The sequence below is a fragment of the Vespa crabro genome, chromosome 5 (assembly GCF_910589235.1).
Source record: "Vespa crabro chromosome 5, iyVesCrab1.2, whole genome shotgun sequence".
NCBI lineage: Eukaryota > Metazoa > Arthropoda > Insecta > Hymenoptera > Vespidae > Vespa > Vespa crabro.
In genome coordinates, this window is record NC_060959.1 from 11,425,955 (window position 1) to 11,450,235 (window position 24,281).

Below are 24,281 nucleotides of genomic sequence, written 5' to 3' on the forward strand. Positions count from 1 at the left end.
CTCGATTTTTCTTCAAAGTTTACCTCGTCGAGTATGAATTCCGAATCGTTTGAATCTAGAACCACGTATTTTTCGATAACGAGTGACGTTTTATATTCGTCTCGTTCGTACTCGTTTGTGTTGCAAATATATGTAAATAGAATGTCCAATACGACTCTGACCAGTAAAACCATATTTTTTGAATAAACGTTTGTCTACGTTTCTCGTCAATTTTGTAATCTTTACTTTACGAGCTTGTCAAAAGGATCGAATGTAATGCAATCTCAGAGTATATTTTACACGACGAAGGGTGACTTTCCGATAGCGATGTGTATGCGCATGAACGACTCGAAAGAGAATAATTTCTGAGCTGATGCCTCACAACGAACGCTCCTTCCTTCTAATCGCTCGCGTTTCCCACTTAATGGCGAAGTAACGGCAATATATCTTTCTCGCAATTCATTAAAGAGCAGGTATATTGAGCGCATTAAAAATAAATTATCAATTTCCTTCGAGTTTCACGACGAAAATGTGTGATCAGAGATAAATAGGGGGGGAGAGAGAAAGAGAGAGAGAGAGAGAGAGAGAGAGAGAGAGAGAGAGAGAAAAGTTCCATTAAACCATTCGATCATGATAAATTATTAACGCGAAATTAATATGTAATTATCTCTCAATAAGCGGAAAACTTTTACTACTGAGCAATATTAATTAAAAAGTTTCTAGTAATAATAAAAAGAGACTATTTAATTTGTTAAGCATTCGCTGTGCTAATCATGCATGTATATGCACCTGCACTTGAAACCAACAAGAGCCACAGTGAGAGAGGGAGAGGGAGGGAAGAGGGAGTAGCGCATCTATTAAACGTTAGAGATCTCAAGCGATACTGCGATGGACCGATTATACCTCAGTTAACTGCGAACGCGAAGCCTCTCCTCCCTTGAGATACTTGCATACGTACATACAAACACAAATACCTAAATATGTTCTGTCACGGAACATGCTCGTCCCCCTAATATCGAATTATGTGCAATAGGGTACACAAGGTGGTGCTGTTACTGTTGCTGTTGCGAAATTCCACTCGGAGAATGCATATCGTATTGTTCGCTGACTTGGTGATACACATACGTCCTGTTTGCAAGCGCAAACTCCTAGACCTGACGCGAGATTAGATACGGTTCGAAACGGATCCACCGAGATCTGATCTTCCCTCGAAATCTCTATAACGGGTATCAGATTCTTCCTTGTTATAGTTTGAACCGTGAACTGTGGAAACATTCTTTGGCTTTTCTTTTCTTTATCCTTGCTATTTATAAAATATACAATCTTTTGTCCTATGTTAAAGTGTTTCTTTTCGAAAAAGAAAAAAAAAAGCCTATCTTTATCCCGTAATAAATGGTTATATCGTAAGAATGCATTTCTAAGAATAGAGACTTTCGTCATGAGAAATATCAAAGAGATAGCGATCGATTTCAAAGCATTCGTCTCCTCATTGTGCATTTTGCGTCCTTGATAGGATGCGCATAGATTTTAATAGAATTAGTAATCCGAGAGAGAGAGAGAGAGAGAGAGAGAGAGAGAGAGAGCGAGAGAGAGGAAGAGAGAGAAGGATAGGAAAAAGTACTCTTTGTCGATTCGCCGAAGATCGTCGTTGATCACGAGACAATACGTGACTTACCACATGAGCTCTATGATGCTGATGATGCATAGTGTGATGATGATGTCTCTTCTCCTTTGCATGATGTTTACCGTGGTGCTTGCTACCTCGATGCGGCGGATAGGTATGATAAATCATGTTAACGCCGAAGCAGGGCTGGCGTCACCTGACCTCGACGAGATTACACTTGGACATCCCCATCTGTTGTTGGCCAGTCTGATGATTTTGATGAGTAGTCACGGTCAGACTGGCGCCGCAATTCGCGTTCTGAAGTTTCCTCGTCCCTGTCGTTCCTGTCCCTGTCGTAGTCGATGAACTCTGCTGATGTTCGCCGGAGCAACCACCGCTCGACTGTTTTTCATCGACCTCCGAAGAATTCCTTAGGGTTAGATCGTCATCGTCGACGTCCACGGCGAAGGCGATACGATGATGAGACATCAGTTTGACATTCGAAGTGATAGGCGTCACCGTAGTAGCCGGATCCAACTTTACCAGGGCAGCTTGCAATTCCAAGGCATCCATCTCGTTGATTCGATTCACCAACAATTCTTTCTCTTCTTCCTTTTTTTTCCAAGGATCGAGTTACTCTTCGTGCTCTTACGAAGCCTTCTTCAACCAGAGATCCAGATATATCGGCTCATTCGAACCTCTTTTCCTCTCTTAATTTTAAGAGAGAGAGAGAGACAGAGAGAGACTCTCCCAACGATTTTTTAACGAAAACACCTCTCGGATACGGATAACCCAGCGATAGAAAAACTGTTCGATCTCCAAAATATTTTTTCCACCCTTAGGCGGAATCATTACATATCTACACAGACACCCACACAATTCACGCACACACAAACGCGAGCACGCTAAAGTTCAAAAGCTTTTCCTATTTCCACTATCTTATTCTCTTTCATCTCTCTCTCTTTCCCTTCCTCCCTCTCTCTCTCTCTCTCTCTCTCTCTCTTTCTCTCTCTCTCTCTTCCTTGCTATTTCACCTTCTCCTTCCGCTAATGGCCACGATCGTTTTCATGAAAATGTTAGACAGGAAGTCGACCCGTTCCCTGCGCATCGATAGCCACCGTTCGATCTTTCCACTTCGTACAGTTATCTATCTATCTATCTATCTATCTATCTATCTATCTATCTATCTATCTTTCTCTCACAATCGGCACCAACAGCACTACAGTTCTTTTGATTTCACCTTTTGATTAAAACCCGCTCACGAACGTACTCCCATTGGCGGTCTCGATCGTGCACTCTATCGAAGCGAAAAGGGAAAAAAAAGAACAAAAAAAAAGGAAAAAAATGTTACGAATCGCTCGAAGGGTGACAAAAAAAAATATATATATATATATAGAGAGAGAGAGAGAGAGAGAGGGAGAGAGAGAGAATGTAAAGCACGAGTTTCCTTACGTCAACGTCGACCTTTAATTTCGATCGACCCTATGTAAACGGATGTTTTGCGAACGAGAAGTAAAAAGTGAAAGTGCCCGGGGAGGTTTTTTCTATTGCCAAGTTTTGCCTTGACTTGCACCGACTAGGAAGAAAAAAGTTTTAACAAAGCCAGTTTCCTTTTTTTTTCTCTCCTTCATTTTTTTTACTCGACGAAAACTAAATTAAGTGAAGATAAAAAGAATTACGAAAATGAAACACGAAGCACGTCAAAATTTCTGATAGTCATTGTAATTCGAAGGATGTGTTTGCAAAGGCGAATGCGAATATATAAAGAAACCTAAGGGAACGTTAAAAAGGTGGAGAAGGAAGTCGCGTGCAAATTTTCCTAGGCCAATTCAGGAGCGATAATTCGAGTCCCATTAGGCGATCGAGTTCTCCATCGATGTCTCGAGGCCGACACGCCTCGGGCCATCTTTCTTTCTCTCTCTCTCTCTCTCTCTCCCTCGGTTGCGGTTCGTTCCGTTCGAATAATGGAAGGTAACGTTCGGTCGCTCGTTCGCTCGCTCGCTCGTCGGTTGTCTTTGTCGTCGTTACTGCTACCACTGGTATTGCTCTCGTTGCTACACGGCTCCGTAGATCACGGTCATTATGCACGAGCTCGTGAGCTCGCGTGACCGTCTTCGTTACGTGCCAGTAAACGGGCCAAGCTCTGTGTGTGATCTATCGCGGGCTACCGTTCGTTTTATCGTTCGCTCGTTGCCTGTCCTCTTACGTCGACCGTCGCGAAGGATATGCGAGAGAGAGAGACCGAGAGAGAAAGAGAGAGAGAGAGAGAGAGAGAGAGTTTGTGCTCGACAGTTTACTACTACTACAACAACAACAACAATCTCTACATCGATAATGTAGAGGATGGGCTACTTCTGCCGGGGAAATACTTGAGACGCATTGCGTACTTCGAGGACACGAAACGATCATAGGGACCTATGCCAAACACTATGTCAAGATTTCCTCTTTGATCTTCTCCTTGGTTTTTATTTATGTATGCAAGTGTAATATAAGTTGATTTCAAACGCAAGTCGGAAGAGAAAGTGAATCGATCCGATGCGGACTTTTTTGTCTCCTTCAATCTGCGCAAGAAAGTTCAATAAATAATTCTTACGTTTTTGTTTCGATGGTAAAAAAGAAAAAAAAAAAAAAGATAAATAAAAAGCATATATATTTCATTGCGAATAATGCGATGAAAGAAAAGTTGGATCGAGTCCAATGTACGAAAAGGACTTTTTTTTTTCGTAACACCGAATAATCTCGAAAATGAAAATGTACGGGCTGGTGTTCGAGTTCGAAACTGTCGGCCGAACAATTTTAGTTTGAACGTTGCACCGAGTAAAAAGGTGACAATATTTACCATTTTGCCTGACGTATTTGTCAACTCTCCCATAGCCGTTTGGATCTCTCTTTCTCTCTCGCTCATTTTTGTCATGAAACGCGGAGTATGATTTATATAGCTTAACGTGTCTGGTGGTGCAGAGATAAAAGGTAGAAATTTGCATACAACATCTAGGAGGTAGACATCTGTAATCCTCAGCCAAACGTTTTCTCTTTCTCTTTCTTTTTCATTTCGAAGAAGGAACGAACGAACGAAACCTGAAACTTCTTCGTCGCAAAGTGTCCGTGGGTGGATGTCGACTTATCTATAGGTAGTTCCAAACGTACTTTACACCAAGCTAACGCTGTATCACGAGAGATACGCGGATAGAAGCAGAAAAAAAAGAAGAAAAAAAAATGAAGGATACGGTACCTAAGTTGATTACAAAGTTGCACGATGACATCGTTAAAACTGGCAAGAGATAAAGTCGTTTTAAAGCAAAGAGAAAGCTTCTGCTTTCAAAGATCCGAGAAACACGGCGATTCGATAGTTTGCATCAAAATTGAGAAAGATATCGTTATTGAACAGATAAAAAGGAAAAAGACAAAAAAAAAAAATAGAAAAGAAAAAAAAAAGAAAAATGTATAATATTGAGATTCGAAAAAAGATTTTAATCATCATTAACATTCCATCGACTTTCGATGAGGAGATTAAAAAAACGAATATCTAAACGATTATCCGGACGATTATCTAGAAATCTTGCTTTCTCGAAGAAAGAACATGGATACCAATACTATAAGGAATTTCAAGGGCATGAGTCGATGAGTTTGGGTCTCCCGAAAGGACGGTCAACGCACTTTCAGACTCTTTTGTGTGATTCGAACCCGTTCCTAAATCATTTTCATGAGCATTATAAGATAACATTAGGGGCGGGGAACGCCCACGGAACTTGTCCCTTGTTTCCTCTTATTCTCTCTCTCTCTCTCTCTCTCTCTCCCCCTCTCTCTATTTCTCTCTGTTTCTTTTCCTCTCGATTTGACGAGGAAACATGGTAGGCCCAACGGTCACCATTGTTTCAAGCGACGATTATACCGTGTTCCCCTTTTCACGAGCTCTACTGCTATTTTAACGAGAAAGTGTAGTAAAACGAAAGAGCTGAGAGAACAAAATAAAGAGAGAGAGAGAGAGAGAGAGAGAGAGAGAGAGTGAGAGGGAGATAGCTTATTTTCTCAAAGGAGAAGAAAAAATCAAACGATCGTAAAGAAAAGACGATTAAAAGGTTCGAGTGGTTCGGAACAAAGGGTCTTCGACTGCGAGCTGGACAATGACTTTCTCGTCGTTTAAAATACCACGACCTCTATATTACCTCGAAGAAGAAGACGAAGAAGAAGAAGAAGTAAAAGAAGAAGAGAAGCAGAGAATGAGATAGGAGCTCGAGGATGAAGAATATATAGTAGCTTCTCGTTTGCTTCTTCCGTGAGCATAATGGTAGCGTTACTCTTTGTTGCAGCTACTTCGTGTCAGAGCGTAGATAATTAAAGGGCGTGGAACTAGACAGGTACTCGCATATACCGGTACACCTCTTCTTCGTAAACGATCGTACCGGAAGCTATTCTGGTCCAGAAGATTAGCAACTAGGCACAACGGGAAACGTTCGAGGAGTAATGACGTCGGCGTTTGATTTCACCCTGACAAGATACGAGAGACGATCATTTTGCACTCAGCCTAAAGACTCTATTACAACTTTGGATCTAATTTCAGTAACGGTAGAAGGAAGACGATAAAATAAATAAATAAAAACTTTTCGTTTAAGCGAATTTGTTTTTATCGCGAATCAAATCCTCCGATTGGATATACGGTAATTTAAGAGTTTAATATCGATAAAACAAAGACCAACGTAAAAAGAGAGAATCACTTTAGTGATATTTGTCGACGGTACACACGCATATATATTAGATAGACGTCGATAACGAGCAAGTACATATAGGATTGTGGAGAGTCAAATATCTGCCAGTCGCAAAACGTTAATTAAAGTACGCTATATATCGATAGGTTTTCGCTTGCTTTAGAGTCTAATCAAAGACGAGCCAATAATAGTGCCAATCCTCCCCTTTTTCTTTCTTTACTCCCCTACGCTCGATCTCGTAATATCACGTTAATCAATTAAGAAAGTATAATGAAATTTATTACCAACCGCCCGGAGGTTTCCATTTATGAGCGACGAGTCAACGCAACCGCTCTATATTAATTTTCCTAACGTCGAAATTCACTTAAATTGTATATTTCGTGGGTAAGCGAACACAAAAACGAACTTTGAGACATAACGGGACAAAAGGGACGTAAAACTTAGTCGACTACTTCGAGGAAAAAAACGAAAAAGATATCGTCAACGAAGAATATGTTTCTGAGTTTGCAGACTGTGACGACTTTGCGTTCACTATTTCTTTCGGGGGAAAAAAAAAAAAAAAAAAAAAAAAGTAAGTAAGATAAGAAATCCTTTAAACGTTAGAGAAGTTGTTATAGCTCATATAGGTAAGGCACGAAGCTGAGAAGGTTGAGCCGATCCATCGGACGTCATGGATATAGGCGGAGTACCGCTGTTGCTGGCTACTTTCTTGCTGTTTTCTTTTATCCTTTTCTTTTCCTTTCGTAGGTGCTTTCTCGTGTAGAACAAACTATGGCTACCAGTCGTGGCAGCTAAGTTTAAGTGGGGTTACGAGATGAGGGTCAGCCCGTTATTGCCGCATAATGCCGGAGATATACGCCGTGGATAGCGTTAAGCTCACTCCGTAGATTAGACGGGTATAACGACAGTGATCGGGTAATAACCAATAACAAACTCTCGCGCGTGACCAATATCCCATATTTCCATCAAATAACTTCGAATTACGTTTGCAAATTTTTTCCTTTCCTTCGTTCAAAAATTCCATGGAAATTCAACGAGCGTGCCAATATCGAACCGTAGATATGTAGCGTATGTTTTCAATTCAAACACGACGTTATCGATAATCCTTCTAAAAGTATTTTTCCTTTCTCGAAAAACGTATTCGATATACGTAGATAAAATGATGCACTCTGGATTGGAAAAACTTGCGAAAGAATAAAGCGGCATCGATTTATATAGACTCTATAATCAATGCGGCAGTTTGAAATAGGGAGATAATGAGATTGCTGCTATTGAATTCAATTTAATAAGGATAATCCGCGTACCAAATGATTTTCCGAAAGAGGAAAAAGGAAAGAAACGAAAAAGAAAGTTGAAAGTTTAATCGGTCACGACGAGGATCCGACGACTTTTCATCGTTTTAGACGACTTTTCTTTTTTTCTTTAGAAAACAAAAACAAAAGAATCGATTTAAAAATCCTTTCGTAGGTTCGATTGGAACGGTGACTTTATCGAAGGAAAATACCGTAAAACGCGAGACAAAGATAAATCGTATTACGAAGTCGTCTAGTCTCTTTTTTGATCGACTTCTAAGACATCGTCTCGATGGAGTAAGAAAGTAAGAAAAGTCAGTCCTGAGGAAAATCATGCCCTCGAGCCGTGAAGATAAATCCAAGTAGAATTCTTGTCCCCGATAACGAGAGGTGGTCTAGTGATTCTGGAAACGACAGGGCAAGTGCCAAGGTACCAACGAGTTTCAGTAGAAAACGAATCTCTGGGGCGTAAACGAGTTCTCTCCAATTGCGTCAATGACAAAAGATATTAGAGAGCGAGGATCGAAAGTTATAGAAGTTATATCGAAAAAAGAAGACGAAAAAAAATTACTATTGTCTCAAAGTAGACAAATTCTTTTCATTTTCTTTTCTAGTTTACTCTCTTATCTTCCTTCGAGATATTTTACGAGGTACTTGTCCGTAGAAATATAATCGGTACTATGAACATCGTAGACACGCGGTGTAGGTTGAAATCAAACACGCCACCTGGTCTTATCGCGAACTTTAAAGACTTTTAACGCGGTACGAACATATTTATGAGCACTCGCGAGTGTCCGCGATCGTATGCGTCGAAAGCTATTCTTCTCTCTTAGGTATCACCTAGAAATCGTTTCACGATCGAATAAATATTGCGACTGGGAAAATAAAGCTTTCGCCTTTCAGGCCACCATCGTTTCTCTCTTCCTCCCCCTCCCCACCAACCCCCGCGGTTCCGGCCTCCTCCTTCTATCCGAACGTTAGAACGACGATTTTTAAAGGAACTTTTTCCATTCGTAAGATTACATTGGATTTTCTTTAAAATATCAGGAAATTTTACTAGAGAGAGAGAGAGAGAGAGAGAGAGAGAGAGAGGAAAGTATTCGAAAATGTTTATATAAAGCGAGCCATATGATAGATCTATGTAGGCGTCGTAACCCTCGTTTGGAAAGGAAGGATTGATTAGGTCCATCCACCGTCTGACAATAGATCCATCGAATTTACTATGCCCATATGTTCGGTGTACGTCGTCGTGTTACGTCGGAACATCGATCAAATTATTTGTCGGGGTATTCGAGGCTTTGGTTAATATCGAGTACGAGACTATAGAAACATAGGTAGTACTTAGGTACGATGCTGTTTTACTCTCGATTACGAAAGCACTTATCCGTAAAGATTGCGAACAACAAGACATAATCCCCGACGCGTTCTGATTTAGCTGTTCGTTCGGGATCGCAATAAAAGGTGCCTCGTAAAATGGTCGGGTTCGTGTTTTCGATCGAAGAGACACACGCGCGCACGTCTCCGAGCGATACCAGCCGATCAGCCTAATTAATATCTCGAAACTGGCGTGCCGAGTCGATATCTCGTGTGCCGAGGAACACTTGGTCTTATCTTCGAGCTATCGCCGACTAAAAGTCGGTCAGCTGTGAGACGTTTTATTATTCGTCTCGGTTAAATGCGAACGAAACGATTACGTTCGTGTACGTGTGTACTACGCGTGTGGTATATATTAGTTGACTACTCCAGACGTAAGAAATTATTCCTCAAATTCGTCCCTAAAATTCCAAAAATTCCTGTTTAAGTGATTCGTCTCATTTCTGTCCTAATGACTTCGATCGAAAAAGAAAAGGAAAAAACGGGAAATTCGGCAGTCCACCACGTTGATAAATAAAAAGTTTCGAAAATGTAAGTTAGCCCGATCAAAAGAAAAACTAAAAGAAGAGAAAAGAGGACGACACGTCGAAGAGACGAAACACGTGAGAATAATGTCGTCGTAGGAAATTTTACAAGCTAAATCGCGCGCACCGATCGTCGATTGTGCGATATTACGGATCATTAAGCGAGATCGGCCAGAGTCAAGCCAGGGTTTCTTCCTCCAAAGTATATCGTATCTCTTCGTGGCGTTGCTTTCTAGATCGTTAGTCAAACCGCGTCGATAATAACTCTGTATATTTTTCACGTCGATTTGCCGTCGAGATCGTAAGCGCTTAGTTAATAACGTTAGATACACGTCCGTCCGCGCACATACACATGCCGCATGTGAATCGAATCTATCCTTAACGTTTGATTTCGTTCTATGAATATGTACGTCAAAAGAACGGTACTATTTTGACGAATAGTCAAAAAATCTATGCCTTTCTCGAACGATCCTTCGAAATTGATCGACGTATCGCTCCCATCTCTCTTATCCCCTTTAACATACCGAACGTGTAACACAACCGATCGTTTCGAGATTTGGTTGAAAGAAGAAATGAAAGAAAAAAAGAAGAGAAGAAACTACAGAGAGGGAGAGAGACGTAAACGAGAAAGTTATTCAATGTCCGACATTCAATCGTCAAACATCGAAGATCCGGAATCTAAAAATAACTCGATGAGAAACGATTCGTCTTATAAAACTAGATAGGCTGAGACACGCAGAAGCTGGATATCGATCGACGCGAGGAAGTTGGTAGTAGAAGGAAAGCTTGAAAATTCGAACCAGGTCGGTTCGCGCGAAGCCGTGAAAATTCCAGAGCCGATTCGAGACATTCCTTCTTCGTTTTTCTTTTTTCCTTTCGTAAGTCCTCTCCGTCTTTACAATACAAGTCGTCGAAGATTACATCCCGAGCACGTTGGAAACGTCTGAAGAAGTCGAAGAAGGTAAACGATGGTTGCGAGTAACATCGACGAAGGGCAGAAAAATACTTAGAAAGGAGAAAAAGATCCGTCGATCGTACGGACGACGAGCCACGCCACCACGCGCGAGTAGTGCCTTTTCTCACACGCGATTTTACGATGAGAACACGGCGACGTATCGCGCGGTATGCATACGTGAACGCAACGTGCCGACCAAGAATAAATTAGCCTTCCTTCGTTGTCGTCGAACGACAACTGCGATCGGCAAAAAAGAGCTATCACGAAAACTCGATTTTCTTGGTCGAGACGACGAAAACGATTGATTCTAAATCTTTGATGAAGACGATCCTCGATAGCTCGATAAGAGAAAGAAATATGTGACGTTAAGGAAGATTCGAGAAATTCTCTCAGTTATCACATTGAAAAGTTTAAAGCCCGTTGAGCACGGACTTTGGTTTATCTCGAGGGCCAGACATCTGGCCGATCAATCTGAAACAACTGAAGCCGAGGGGTCGTGTTGCTTGCCAACGAGCGAATGATTCACACGCCTTTCGAAAAGTAATAAAACGTAAGGAAACTAGCTTTTCTCTTTCTCTCCCTCTCTATTTTGTTTCAACACATACACTTTAAATCTTCCTGTCGTTATCCTCGTCTCGAAAGGGGTCGCGCAATTCGAACGAAACTCTTCACGCTCGACGAGCACAAAATGGTTAGAAGAGAGCTAAACGTAGAATAAACGACGCCTTGCTAATCGAATGAAAACTGGACTGGGTGAAGTCCAGAAAAAGAAAAAAGAAAAACAGAAAATTCGTCCCGATTCTCGGCGAGCACGAACGACACCTTCCAGACGCGCGCGCGCTGCTGGACCAGCCTGATCCCGCGAATCTGCGATTCTCTCTTGCCCTTGTAGGGAGCGCGTACCATCACCACCGCCACACCACCACCACCGCCACAACCACCATCACCACCACTACCGCCGCCACCAGCTCCACCACCGTTCGAGCGGCAGCAACGTTGAAAAGCACCCTTCGCGTCGGTGTACTACGCTCGAACGTAAAGGATCGAGAGAGAGAGAGAGAGAGAGAGAGAGAGAGAGAGAGGGGGGGGGTGAGATGGCTCGAGAAAGAGCCGAGTCGCGGGGTATAATAGTAGTAGGACTGAGAGAGAGAGAGAGAAACAGAGAAACTCGCTGGTTACTGGGGTGGGATCAATATGAGGTTGGACGAACGCGGGAAATTCGCGCGCAGGTCCTTCTACCCCCACGCGATCAGCCCACACCCTCCATTTTCTCTCTTCCTCCCTTTTGATATTCTTTTCTACTTTTCTCTCTCTTTCTCTCTCTCCTCTCCCCCCCCCCCCCCCTCTCTCTCTCTCTCTTTCTACCCTGGCTTCGACCTGTCTTACCTTCGAAAGAGCTGCCCTGCTTCTCAGTACCCTCACCTGATCGTCCACGCACCGTCATACGCCCATCCGTGACGCTCCTGCTCTCTCTCTCTCTCTCTCTCTCTCTCCCTCTGTCCTTCCATCTCCCTCGCTCTTTTACACTCCGCATCGCCATCTACACGTAAGTAAATTCATCCTGCCGAAGCTAAAGTAAAATCGAGAACCTTTTCCAAAGCTTTTCTTTCTTTTCTTCTTCATCCTTTTTTCTCCCCACCCCCCTTTTCTCTATCTTTCTCTTCACGTTCGAATACGATAAAAGGTTCGATTTAGAGATCGAGATGAATACTCTGAAATCGAAAGAGGCACTTGACCTCCTTTCAAGCGTACGCTCTGCTCGTCCCCTAATTAATCCTTTTCTAACTTCTTCGAAAAAAGAAAAAAAAAAAGAAAAAAAAAAAAAAGAGAAAAAACAAGAAAAAAGAATGAGACAGATAAGTATAAGAATAAAAGAGAGATCTCTCATCTCGAAAGAAAAAATTAAATTCTTCTTCGATCCTGAACTGTGAACTTTGGTGATTAGAGAGCAAAAATTAAAATATATCCTTGATTTATTTTTTCCTGTTTCGAGACAGGTGGTTTCAAAGAAGTACACGGACCGAGAGAGTCCAAGTTCTCTCGTAAAAACGGTGGATGACGTCGAACTTGAACAGAAAATGTCTTCGCGAATTGGACTTAAGCCAGGACATAAAGGAATGACGTTGTTTTTTTCTATATCTAGCTCCATTATCACGATCGAGCCAGCAAGATATAAGTCGAAGGGAGTGTAACGGACCCGGAGTGGTCTGCTCGAAAGCGTTCGAAGTTTAAGAATTCCTTGTTGGTTGCACGATTCATACAACATTGCGTTACTTCGCAAAGTACCGTGTGAAGTAGCGCTACGTGGAATTACGGTTTGTTGCTGACGATTATGGTACGCGAGTATGAATCACGATCTATCGTGTTTGCTTTCCACGTGCAGGAAATCGTGCAGGACGATCTTCCTTGGTACGACCGAGTCGAAATTGTTAATAATAACGATGAACGGACGTTGAGAAGACGGTGGTGCGTAAGGTTCTTCGATTATTTTATATCAAGAAAAAAAGAAAAAGAAAAAAAGAAAAAGAAAAAAAAAAATATCTAAGCAATTTCCTTCGATTGAAAATGCTAATTCTATTAATTGCAAGAACAAATACGTTCGCGTTAATCGAAAGATAGGATGTTTTCTCTATTTTATTATCCTCCTAGTATAAATGAGCACCTGTATTATATGCAATAAACTTCCGGCATCGAATGTATCTACGAAAGAACGATATTTTCTCGGGCATTTTATGTCCGCATTATACGAGAAATATAAAGTTTTATGACCGCGCTTTCGCGTTCCAGCTGCGGAAGAAGCTTATGAGTAGTTAGTGTCTCGCATTATCGTCAATTAAAAGAATGGACATTTGACTGAATTTTTCCTTTATCTTTTTTTCTTTTGTTTTTCTTTTTTCTTCTTTTTTTCTTCTTTTTTTTTTCTTTTTTTCTTTCTTTGGAAAAATTCCCCAAACGACGTGGCTTTACGATATCAAAAAGTTAATGAAAAGTACGTAGGTTTCAAGAATTTCTTTTTCTTTTTTTTTCGCATTCCTTCGAAATTAACTTTGACTTCGAGTTAAGCTTTGAGGGCGTGCTTAAGCTCGTTAAAGCCGACGGTGAAAGCTGCGCTCTACGTGAGACTTTGCGTTTTACTCGTGAAAATGCGGAAAACCGTTTTACGGCCCTTCGACCGACGGCAGCATAGCTAATGCGGAGTAAACAAATTCTTGGCAAGACTTAGCTTTACCGACCTCACGCGTACTGCATTTTCTCATTGACGACTAGTTTCTTATATTCCTCCCTTCTCAATGTTACATATTACGGACGTAATGTATCGTGAGTTTGAATAAACGTTCTATGGGGAATTAATTTAGAATCAATCGTATAAAGTTCAATCGATTTCGAACCGTTTACGTATTTAGAAAAAGTTTCTATCTAGACGAATGTCACGGTCAATTCGGTTGAACGATTAAGAAGCTTATGGATCAAAATGGACGATAAAGGAAAATTATGTTAATCACGAGGGTATCGCAATGGCGATCGGCGAAAGCGAATTCCATGGATCGTAGGAATTAATGAGCATCGAACAGGGATGTTAAGGCGCATAAGAGGATTCTCTATTACAGTTAATCTGCCTACGGCCTCGCGGCGTTTGCCATGGGAAAAGGTAGGAGGATCGGTCGACCATCGTGCCGACATAGCGGCAAATTGTACTCGGAATCTAAATCTCATCGGTACTACCCACATAATGTTTCTAGTGAACTTATGTGCGCTTACGTATATATGCACCCGCATTCTCGATACAAACGGATGGACGATCTCGTGTGATTAACTACGAAATTATATCCATCTCTCTCGCTCTCTTTACAAATGCTTCGAGCAAACATTTAATAACGAGTTATTAAATTAATGTTGTGTTATGATCAACTATATTTCATTGGGAAAGTTTGCTTGCTTTTGTACGTTAACATCGTAGTGCTAAATGATAACGATGGATGTTACGAATACGATTATTGGATCGTAAAACCGAGAATTTAATTGAATAATGTAAAAGCGCGACTAGTATTTAACAATTATACAATAGAGATAGAGAGAGAGAGAGAGAGAGAGAGAGAGAGAGAGAGAGAGAACATTTCAGAGTATACGACATAAACAGCATTTGTTTTCCATAACAAAGAGAAACGAGTAGAAGAAGAAGAAGAAAGCGTGAAACGAAATTGTTCCCTACAAGCTAAACGTTTCTCCTTTTCAAAGAGATGAGTCGAATTATTGTTAATCATTTCTATGTAATGTACATATAAATAATCTTTTTGTCAAATGTTGTATATAATAAATTGAGTTGCTTCAATAAAATTCTTTAGGAATTAGCGATGCTTGTTATCGATGGAAAAAATTAATTTGTGCTGTCATCTCAAGCCTTTTACATGGTACTATATAGTAACATCGGCAAGGTAGAAACCTAGTGGTCGATAAGAAAGTGACATTACAGAAACCTGCTACATCCACGGTCGCAAAAATACAGTCGGTCATGGTCGACGAGATCGCTTTTTTACCACGCGTTGCATTCGATTTAGATGGTCGAAAAATAAAATGACGAATTTGGAGTTTTTCAATTTTCTAAATTTCCTTGAAAAATCAAAAATAACAAAAAAAAAAAAAAAAAATAAATAAATAAATAAAAGGAAATAAGAGGACCATCGAAGAGAGCACAATTTTTATGTTTTTATAACGAGAGAATTAAAATTGGTTTCAAAGTTGGTTACGTCAAAACGATATTAATTACCTATGAAAAGTATAATAAAAATTTGAAAGATTTCCAAGAGGACTCGTTACCATACCAAACTGATCTTAATCTAAAATTAGTTGGTCTGAAAAAATAGGGTGGGTTCTTGAAACAACGAGTAATCAACAGTTTCGTTAATGACATTTTCACAGCAGTCGCAAGCAACATCATTACGAATTGTGGGAACGAGCGAGCTGAGCCAATAATAAAAAGAGGTGTTGTCTTCTATTCTTTCAACACGAGCACACAGAGTCATACACGTATACGCATAACACATTGCGAAGGAGCGATGTTGGGAACAAGGAAAATACTGGTTTTGCGGTTTGACGAGAGGAGCTGCAGGAGATCTCGTTTATCGGATGATTAACGCACCGACCGCAATTTCAACAGGTCCTAAAAAAATATTCTCTCCTTGGGTCGTCTCCCGATCAAATTGCATAGAGAACTTTACATAACGTCTCGCGGAATCGTAACGCGAGTGAAAAGATCGTTTTTCTTCTTGATACGCGACGTAGAGGATAATTTCAATCGGGAAACGAAATAAATTTTATCAGAAATAAATAAATAAAAAAAATATATATATATATATACGTATACATACGAGAGAGAATTGTCGAATGTGCAGGACGCCCTTATGAACAAACCATATTTCTTTCCACGGTTGGTTTGTTTAGGACGAAAAGTAAATTTTCGATATCCTTCGACCACGTAGATAGCAACGTGAAATCAAGTTGGAACGTGCCTGTCCCTTATCTTCTTCATCATAAAATAATGCCACGTGCTTCATGGAGCCGGTTTTGTACTAAAATGCCTGCTCCGACCACCGTCCGCGTTGACGCAGGAAATTTGTGTTCGTGAGAACGAAGTAAAAGAAAAATATGTTTATATGCACCGAGTAGGAAACACAGGGGTTCTGTGTTTCGTTTACGTCCTCAGCCCTCTCTCACGAACCTGCCTCGGATTAAATCTAATTTATATTGAAACCTAGTCGATTCCTACGTTTTCTAAACTTTTTTCGAATATTTCGATCAATTTATCTTCAAGATAAATTATTTCTCTGCGACAAAGTTATGCCAAGGAATAATTAAAAAAAAAAAAAATAAATAAATAAATAAATAAATAAAATATACGGATGAAATAAATTTCGATTGGATAAGAAAATATGATAGAGCGAAGAAAGGAGGAGGAGGAGGAGAAGAAGAAAAAGAAGAAGAGGAAGAAGAATTTCGCTTTATAACCAAAACAAGACGCGGCTTTGCATCGGCCAAAGTTGGACCGAGAGCAACGTGCCACGTAAAGCGAGTGATTTAAAGCGACGCAGGTTTGATAATCCTTCGCGAGAAAAGAGAGGAGGGTAAAGAGGGAATGAAAATGAGAAGAAGAAGAAGAAGAAAAAGGAGAAGAAGAATAAAGAATAAGGAGAAGTAGAAGCGTGATCGCTGAGCCCGATTCTTACGGAATCAGGCGCAAAGAAAACGGTGCAAGGGAGAGAAAGAGAGAGAGAAAGATGGAATAAAAGGAAGAAGTAAAAGGAAAAGGAGGAGAAGAAGAAGAAGAAGAAGAAGAACACAAAAGAGCGACTTCCCCTTCGGAATCGAAGGTAACGTCGTACTGTCGTGCAAAAGGCATAGAATGGGCAACGATGGCTCAAATGGCCCGTATTTCAATAATGATAAATCACCCTGGTTCGACGCACCGACAGACATGGCCGGTTTGAAGATCTCACAGTGAGATATCCCCGTCAGGGGTCTATCTCTTGCCTTCCATCTTATACGGTCCTGTCTTTCTCTCTCTCTCTCTCTCTCTCTCTCTTTCTCTTCCTTTCTCTCTCTCCCTCTCTCTCGCTCTCTTTCTCGTCCTATCCCTACAGGACGCTTCAAGATCAGCTCGTGACTTATATTTGCTCGACAGAAATCTCTCTTCTCTTGCATGACGACGAAAAAAAGAGAGAGCGAGAGAGAGAGAGAGAGAGAAAGAGAGACGTAACGTCGATCTTTAAAAGAGCAAACGATCAAAATCTATTTTTCTTTTTCCTCTTCCGATATTCATTTTGGATCAATAACCTCATATAATCGACGCGAGAGAATCGCCGAAAGACTCAAACAAATATAGAATTTACATAGAAAATCAAAAGAGAGAAAGAGAAGAAGAGAGAAATAAAAAAGATGGAGAAGCTTCGATCTTATCTCCGATTAATTATGGGTTGCCGTGGGTTAGCGGCGAAAGACGGCTCGAGGATAAACTCGTCTTTTAATCCTTCGGACGCCATTTTTCCAACTTCCATTTTCTTTCTACGCCTCTTTGCTTTCTGTAAGATTATTAAGTACGATCGTAGCCTGGATTGAGCGCGGACTGCCTTTTAAAGGATCGACGTCGTTTTAACGAGTCTTTAAGTATTATCGCACGAAAAATCGAGGTGAGATCACGAAGGTCCGATAAACTTTATTACGTCGGATAAGATCGAAACGAAGAAAAATGTCAGAGGAGATACTCGAGCTTTACCTTTTATCTACGTAAACGCGATAAAAGAATTCTTAAGGAAATTTTTGGAAATTGTAGAAATGTTCTATATAGGAGCACTATAGGTATATACCATTGAAATTATTCGAAATACCAAGAAAAATTGTACAAGTTTTATAAAAAAAAAACATCTAGGCAAAAATCCAAGTTTTCTTTTTTTTTTTTTTTTCCCTAGTCGTTGTACGTAAATTCCATGCTATATCATTCTCAATAATAATTCAACGAGACTGCTATCTATATTCGTGGAGAATCCATTCATTCTGTCAGAACGTTATACGCGTTTGCGCGCCTAGACGTAGAGCGACGTAAGCGCGTAAAGAAATTCACGCAAGGATAACTCCTACACGAGAATATTATGATCCGATATACGCTTAGACCTGAAGTGCCGTGTTCTTTCTCTTTTTCATTTTCTCTCACAACGTGTATACAGCACCGTTCGAAAGCAGCGAATACGGGATGCGGAATCGATTCGAGCTCCCTCTCTCTCTCTCTCTCTCTCTCTCTCTCAATTCTCGAAGTCATTGAATAGGAATTCTCATTGGTGCTCGGTTGCAACTTTATTGGCCGTCACGAGAGCCAATGCGTTATTATTCCTCCTATGGGAAGAATTTTCGAACGCGAACTGCGAAAAATCTATGTTGGAAAAATCTCTAAAATCGCATTGACTTTATATGCCGAATAATCGAGATCGACGATCAATCATTAATGATTTTTTTTCTTTCGAAAACGACCTACCTTATCCTCTGTTGTAATAAAACCAAAGGATAGATACGCGTTATAATTTTCACTCTTGTTTTTCATCGCGACTCGTCTACGCGCAACTTAATCACACTGTAAGTATTTCCGTGGAACCCGTAATCAAGGTGAGAGGAAGATAGATAGATAGATAGAAAGATAGATAGAGAGAAAGAAAGAAGATATACTGTTTAAAGTATAAGGGGCGTCGTTCGCTTTTTTTTCTCTCCTCCTCTCGCCACATATTCGCAATCATACAAATTTAACGCCACACTCTTAACGGCGAAGAAAAAATTACCAGTAATTTGCTGTAGCAGACGGCAAATTAGTAGTAATCTGCATGCCTTTCAACGGCCCGGTGAAAATGCTTCTTCGGGGTACCGGATGCGTAGGTCACGCGTCCCTCACCTAGGTCGCTTTTATTTTCCGAAAAGAAAGAGAAGAAAAAGAGGATGAAAAGAAAAAGGAATAAAAAAGAAAAATTAATGAGATTAGACGTAAGAAGATAGTTATCATCGATAAAAGCGGGGGGTATTGCGATCGTTTCATTCGCTCTACGGAGGCTGTTTCTAAAGCACGCGCGAGGATGCTATTGAAATATCGTCGATTCAAATCAATTTTGAAAGCACACAGAGATGAAATATTTCGGATTCCCTTGGCACATAAAATTCCTGAGTTCTACGTATATCGAAAAGATCGTAAGATAAATAAGTCTCAGGCAGTATGTGTTTGAGATTTGTTAAAAAATTTAGGATAAAAAAGAGAGATATACTTTAACTGGAATGAAGGAAAGAAATAGAAACGCCGGCGGGCATGACGATGCGGCAGTCTTTAAAATCGAACGGAAATCCAGTTTAACCGTCTACCTACGTGGCAGTGACTACTAATAATAGAGCAAAGATACTGGATGGATAGAAATACGACTTCCTACGGCAAGAGTCAGTTTCCTCCCCGACGTCCTAAGAATAACAGGCTTCGTTCGATGCATTATCCCTAGGGTGGAGAAAGAGAGAAAGAAAGAGAGAAAGAGGGAGGGAGAGGGGGAGAGAGAGAGAGAGAGAGAAATGAGGCAGTTCAAACAGTGGATATTCCACGAGCACGTGCTTCCACTTATCTTCGACCATAAGTCTCAGCTGACTACGTCGCGTGGGAGCGAGGGAGCCAAAACGTGGCCGATCCTTGCTCCGACTCATCCTCTTTTCGACGACTCTATTCAATCGGAAAACCTTTCCCCCTCCCTCTCCCTCTCCCTCTCTCTCTCTCTCATTTTTGGCTTTTTAAGAAATTGTTCAAAGTCCCCAATGGCACATGCTAGCCATTTCCATCTCCATCTATTTCCTTCGAATTTCTACCGAAACGATAACCGGACGACTAGATATCTAAAAGATCTATCTTACGAAAGATTTTAATTAATGCCGAACGTTCGATTATTTCTAAGACGATATCGAAAGAAGCTACCTTCTATTTCCTACTTGTTCCTCTTGGATGATCATCTCTTGTTTCGATTCGAGAGAACCGGCAGTAACGGAGCATCGGTTCGATAGCCGATAACTAATTACAACTTTGCAACCTCGTAATACCGGCTTTTTATCCGACCGCGCATTATATACTTAACGAGCAGTAATTAAACGAGACGCGGTCGAACCTCGGCCACTGTTTAATGTCACCTACGTCTCGATATTTTCTCTCTCTCTCTCTCTCTCTCTCTCTCTCTCTCTCTCTCTCTCTCTCTCTTCTTCCTTCAACTACACGTCAAAAGTACAATTCCCAAACCACATCTATGATCACATATAAATTTTGCACAGCGATCAATGTTTGTATGTTAACTCTGCGTTAGACGACGTTAATCCTACGGTATATTTACCCGTCCATCATAGTTCGATTCTATTTATTTAACTATCTGCTCGGAGTCTGCTGTTTAGATTTATAAAGAAATAAGTTAAGAAAATGTTGATTAATTACAGAAATAGAGAGGAAGAGAGAGAATTTTGGTGAAATAATGAAACTTCTGGCGATAAACAGGTTGATAAAATGTCGAGGATTTGTAATATTTCGAAATGTCGCCAATAAAGATTTGTTTGGAATTTTGATCGTGGATCCTTTCGATAAAACTTAATGAAAAGATTATTCAAATTTTTAGATCCATCGAAATGAAGAAAATATCGCGTTAATCGTGTAGACGGTTACGATAGGAAACTGGAGACGAGTATTTTTCGAATTCGTAGAATGGAAAAGTCCTGGAGGAATCCTTCTCCGTTCGTGGTAGAAGAAAAGCTCAGGCGTTTCTTACCGAAGGGGTCAAGAAGTCGATAACGAGAGAGTCGATCTCCCGTTACCAAACGATATTACACGATCGACGAAATCTTCTTCTCTCTATCGCCATCTTTCTCTGTTCTTTCTACCAGAGGGATTTAAAGTTCCACCTAGCTATTTATTCCGTAAGAAAGCGAATAGGTCGCTCGTAATAACGTTCCTCGCGCGTTTTCTTTGGTTCGAAAGAATAACAGATTTATAGGCCGGGTTCACGAGTCTCCATCGTAGTTACGACTCATTGTTCCATTATCGGTCACGAGCCAAGACCGACGACGTCGTTTTTTCTCTGAATCCATTCGTGATCAACGGAAGCCACAACGATTAAGGCAAACTCTTGAAACTTTCCGCTTCGATCGCTTTCTATATACACATATATATATATATATATATATGTATATATATGTTTATTTCGTGAGAAATCCTGAAGAAAGTGGTAGTAGTAGAAGTAGAAGTAGAAGAAGAAGAAGAAGAAGAGTCTCATAAGCGAACGACCTTCCTTCGCGAACGAAGGACTTACCTCTTCCGCGAACGATCTCTGCTGCAACGAAGCCCAGCACATGTTGCATGGACACACCTCCTTCTCCTTGAAATTTTCACCTCTCTCTCTTTCCCTAGCACTTAGCTGTGGTGGCGGCGGCGGTACAGGAGGCGGCAAAGGACTGGTAGCAACTTCGAGACTATCCGAACTCGAATTGTGACGTCTCGGAGGTGTTATGTTCGTGGTAACGTTTCCTTGCGATGCTCTCTTCGTTTCGACCGACTTCGAATACGGGGAGGATAAGTAAAGATTCAACATGCACTTGTTCTGCTGAGGTTGCGGCTTCAAAAAATCATCCAGGAGATAGAAACTCTGAGCCCTGCTCGATCTGGTGGTCGAGGACGAGGTAGTCGTCGTGCCGGTTCCGGTAGTACGAGTTTCGGTAGTCTGATCGATTCTACAAAAGCTCTCGCGATTCGTTCTAGCTCTGCACTCGTCCTTGAACTGATGGTGTCTCGCGAGCGAGTGTCTCCCGGTATCCTCGATGATCTCTCGATCGGTAGACGTCGCATTGCCGGCAGCCTCGATAGGTGGTTCCTGATACAATCTACGACTGACCTTGGTCCTGGCAGCCTGCGAGAACTCGCCGTTCTCTCTGTATATATCTCTGGTGACTCGGGATACGCGAGCCGAGTACGAGCTCGGCTGTTGGTATCTCGTAGAGGAGGATTTGCAAGCCGAGCCACGTGGCTCCTCTCTAGAACGCTCGGCCGTGCTGCTCTCGATCATCGAGACGCTCATGTTGTGAGAAAATGAATTCTGAAGCGAAGCGCTCGCGTGCGAGGAAGTACCACTTCCTCCGCCAACTGTGGGAGCTCTAAGAAGGGCACCTAGGGAGCGCCATTTCCTATCCTGTTGTTGCGGCTGAGATTGTCCTCCGGTGCTGGCAGCGAGGACATTCGTCGAGCTAGAAGAGACCGAGGACCTGGTCCACTTCCTCTCGTTGCTCGGTGACGTCAACGAGGCATTGTTACCGACGGACCACTTCCGTTCACCCATCGTGGGCGACGTCATCGAGGGCGGCCACTTTCTCTCGTTCGAGGGTGACGCCATCGAGGTGCTCGACCACTTTCGCTCGGACGAAGGCAAGATCGAGGTGGTAACCGAACTCGAGGACCCACCAACGCCGTTCAGCTGTTCCTCTCGCTGCCTCGCTTTCCACCAAGATGAGGTGGACGTGAACAATATCAGGGCACCCTTCAACGGATTCTGATTCTTTGAGGAGCCTCCGCTCTTTGGCGATTGCTCTCGATCCTTCGTCTTCAATAATTCGCGAAAGCTCGAGGACTCGCACTCGCGATCGCTGAAAGCTGACGCGTCTCGATCTCTAAAAGCGCTCTTAGCCGCTGCCACCTCCTCCTCGTGATAGATCGTAGCGTTGGTGCTTCGCAAACGAGGCCTGATCCTTACGAAACCGTAATCGTTGCTCTCTTGAATCGCATCGGCCTCGACCCCTCGTTGTTGTTGCTGATGCTGCTGCTGCTGTTGTTGCTGTTGTTGCTGTTGACCGTTGTTACTCGGCTGTTGAAGCGACGAGCCACTCTGCCCGGACGAGTACTGATGGTGATGATGCTGAGAATGGTGGTGATGGTGATGATGATGGTGGCCGTTAGTAAGCTGCAGGCTCGGCTGTTGCAACAATGTCGAGGTTCTAGCACGATGGCCCTCGCCGACGGTGCTCCTTTGCAGACAGGAGAAGCTCGCGGAGTGACGCAAGCTCGAGGGCGGATTGCTCGGCTGACTCACGCCTAACATCTTTCCTCTTTTCTCTTCTTCTTCTTCTTCTTCTTAGCTCTTTGATCTTCCAACGCGTACGCGAGAGTAGAAGCCGGTAAAACGGAAAGAGAGAGAAAGAGAAAGAGAAAGAGACAGATAGATTGATAGAGAAAGACAGAGAGATAGAGAGAGAGAGAGAGAGAGAGAGAGAGAGAGAGAGAGAAAGAGAACAGATTCTGTGCAAAAAGAGAAGAAAGAGAAACAAGTGCAGGGAAAGTCTAGAGTCCGTAACCGTTTCCGATGTCTACAGAATGGGAGGAAAAGTGAGAAGAAGAACGAAAGACGCAAAGTTATGACGACGGATGCGACTTAACGGACGACTCAGGTGGGCACGACTGGTGCTGTTCGTTACCCTGGCAGTGTCTTTATCGGTCGTTGCCTCGTTGAAAATATCCAACGACAACCACGACGAGAAGAACCGAGCAAATGCAGTTTCTTCAATAGAACGACCTGATGTCCTTCTCTTCCTTCCTTTTTCCTTCTCTTCGTCCGCTCTTGATACTATTCTCACGTGCATCCTCGACGTCTGACTCGTCGATAAGTAACCCTCGGGCTACGTCATCCTCGATGGCGAACGCGTTCTTCCTGTTTCTTACGTACGACGTCGGGTCGTACGAAATCTGGAACAGAAAGTAGGAACAGGGTAGGGACAGACGGCAACTTAAAAAATGGAAAAGAAAATGTGACTAAGAAAAACAAAAACAAAAAAAATAAAAATAAAAAAAGAATGGCGAAGCTTACCGAACGGCATGTAAAAGCAGGGGGGAGACTACTACGAAGGGAGGGTAGGGGCTTAATGGAGGGTGCGAAAATAAAAGTTAAGAATCTCGAAAGACGTGACAGTAACTCCAAATTGAATAAAAAACGTCCTACTTTCATATTTTTTTATTTATTTTTTGTTTATTTAGTATCACGTGATTTCGAAACCCTTAAATCTTTCTTTCAACCACCCTATACCCCACATATATATATATATATATATATATATATATATATATATATATGAAATCATCGAATGAGGGGGGTTTGGGGTGATAGCACTCCGGGATACGATGTATATAGGCTTGATCGTCCATTTGAATTCTGTTCTCACGTGAGTGCCACGAGAGACGATGATAATACGATTTCCGCGGTTCTCCGCAGCGAGAGGGAAGCAAAGGTAGATGGAGATGGATATGATGATGGAAGAGCATGAGGCGAT

The 24,281-nt window shown here is 41.8% G+C and overlaps 2 protein-coding genes across 5 annotated transcripts in view; both read right to left on the reverse strand.

Moving 5' to 3' along the window:
- Positions 1 to 24,281, reverse strand: part of LOC124424490 (dual specificity tyrosine-phosphorylation-regulated kinase mbk-2-like) — a 123,961-nt gene that overhangs the window by 63,791 nt on the left and 35,889 nt on the right. For both annotated transcript variants that reach the window (XM_046963623.1, XM_046963622.1), the window contains exon 2: positions 21,284 to 23,700. In XM_046963623.1, coding sequence (XP_046819579.1) covers positions 21,284 to 23,059 — 1,776 coding nt within the window. In that variant the 5' untranslated portion in view covers positions 23,060 to 23,700. The remainder of the gene's footprint in view (positions 1 to 21,283; positions 23,701 to 24,281) is intronic.
- LOC124424498 lies at positions 1,661 to 11,716 on the reverse strand. 3 transcript variants are annotated; one of them, XM_046963647.1, is made up of 3 exons: positions 10,279 to 10,913; positions 5,749 to 6,070; positions 1,661 to 2,879 (listed from the first exon to the last, which is right to left on the reverse strand). In XM_046963647.1, the coding sequence occupies exon 3, from the start codon at positions 2,153 to 2,155 to the stop codon at positions 1,796 to 1,798; it is 360 nt and encodes a 119-aa protein (XP_046819603.1). In that variant the 5' UTR covers positions 2,156 to 2,879; positions 5,749 to 6,070; positions 10,279 to 10,913; the 3' UTR covers positions 1,661 to 1,795. The 3 variants fall into 3 exon arrangements, with proteins under 3 accessions (XP_046819603.1, XP_046819604.1, XP_046819602.1); XM_046963648.1 differs by lacking the exons at positions 5,749 to 6,070; positions 10,279 to 10,913 and adding an exon at positions 11,039 to 11,716 and having other exon boundaries at positions 1,661 to 2,441; XM_046963646.1 differs by lacking the exons at positions 5,749 to 6,070; positions 10,279 to 10,913 and adding an exon at positions 11,039 to 11,716.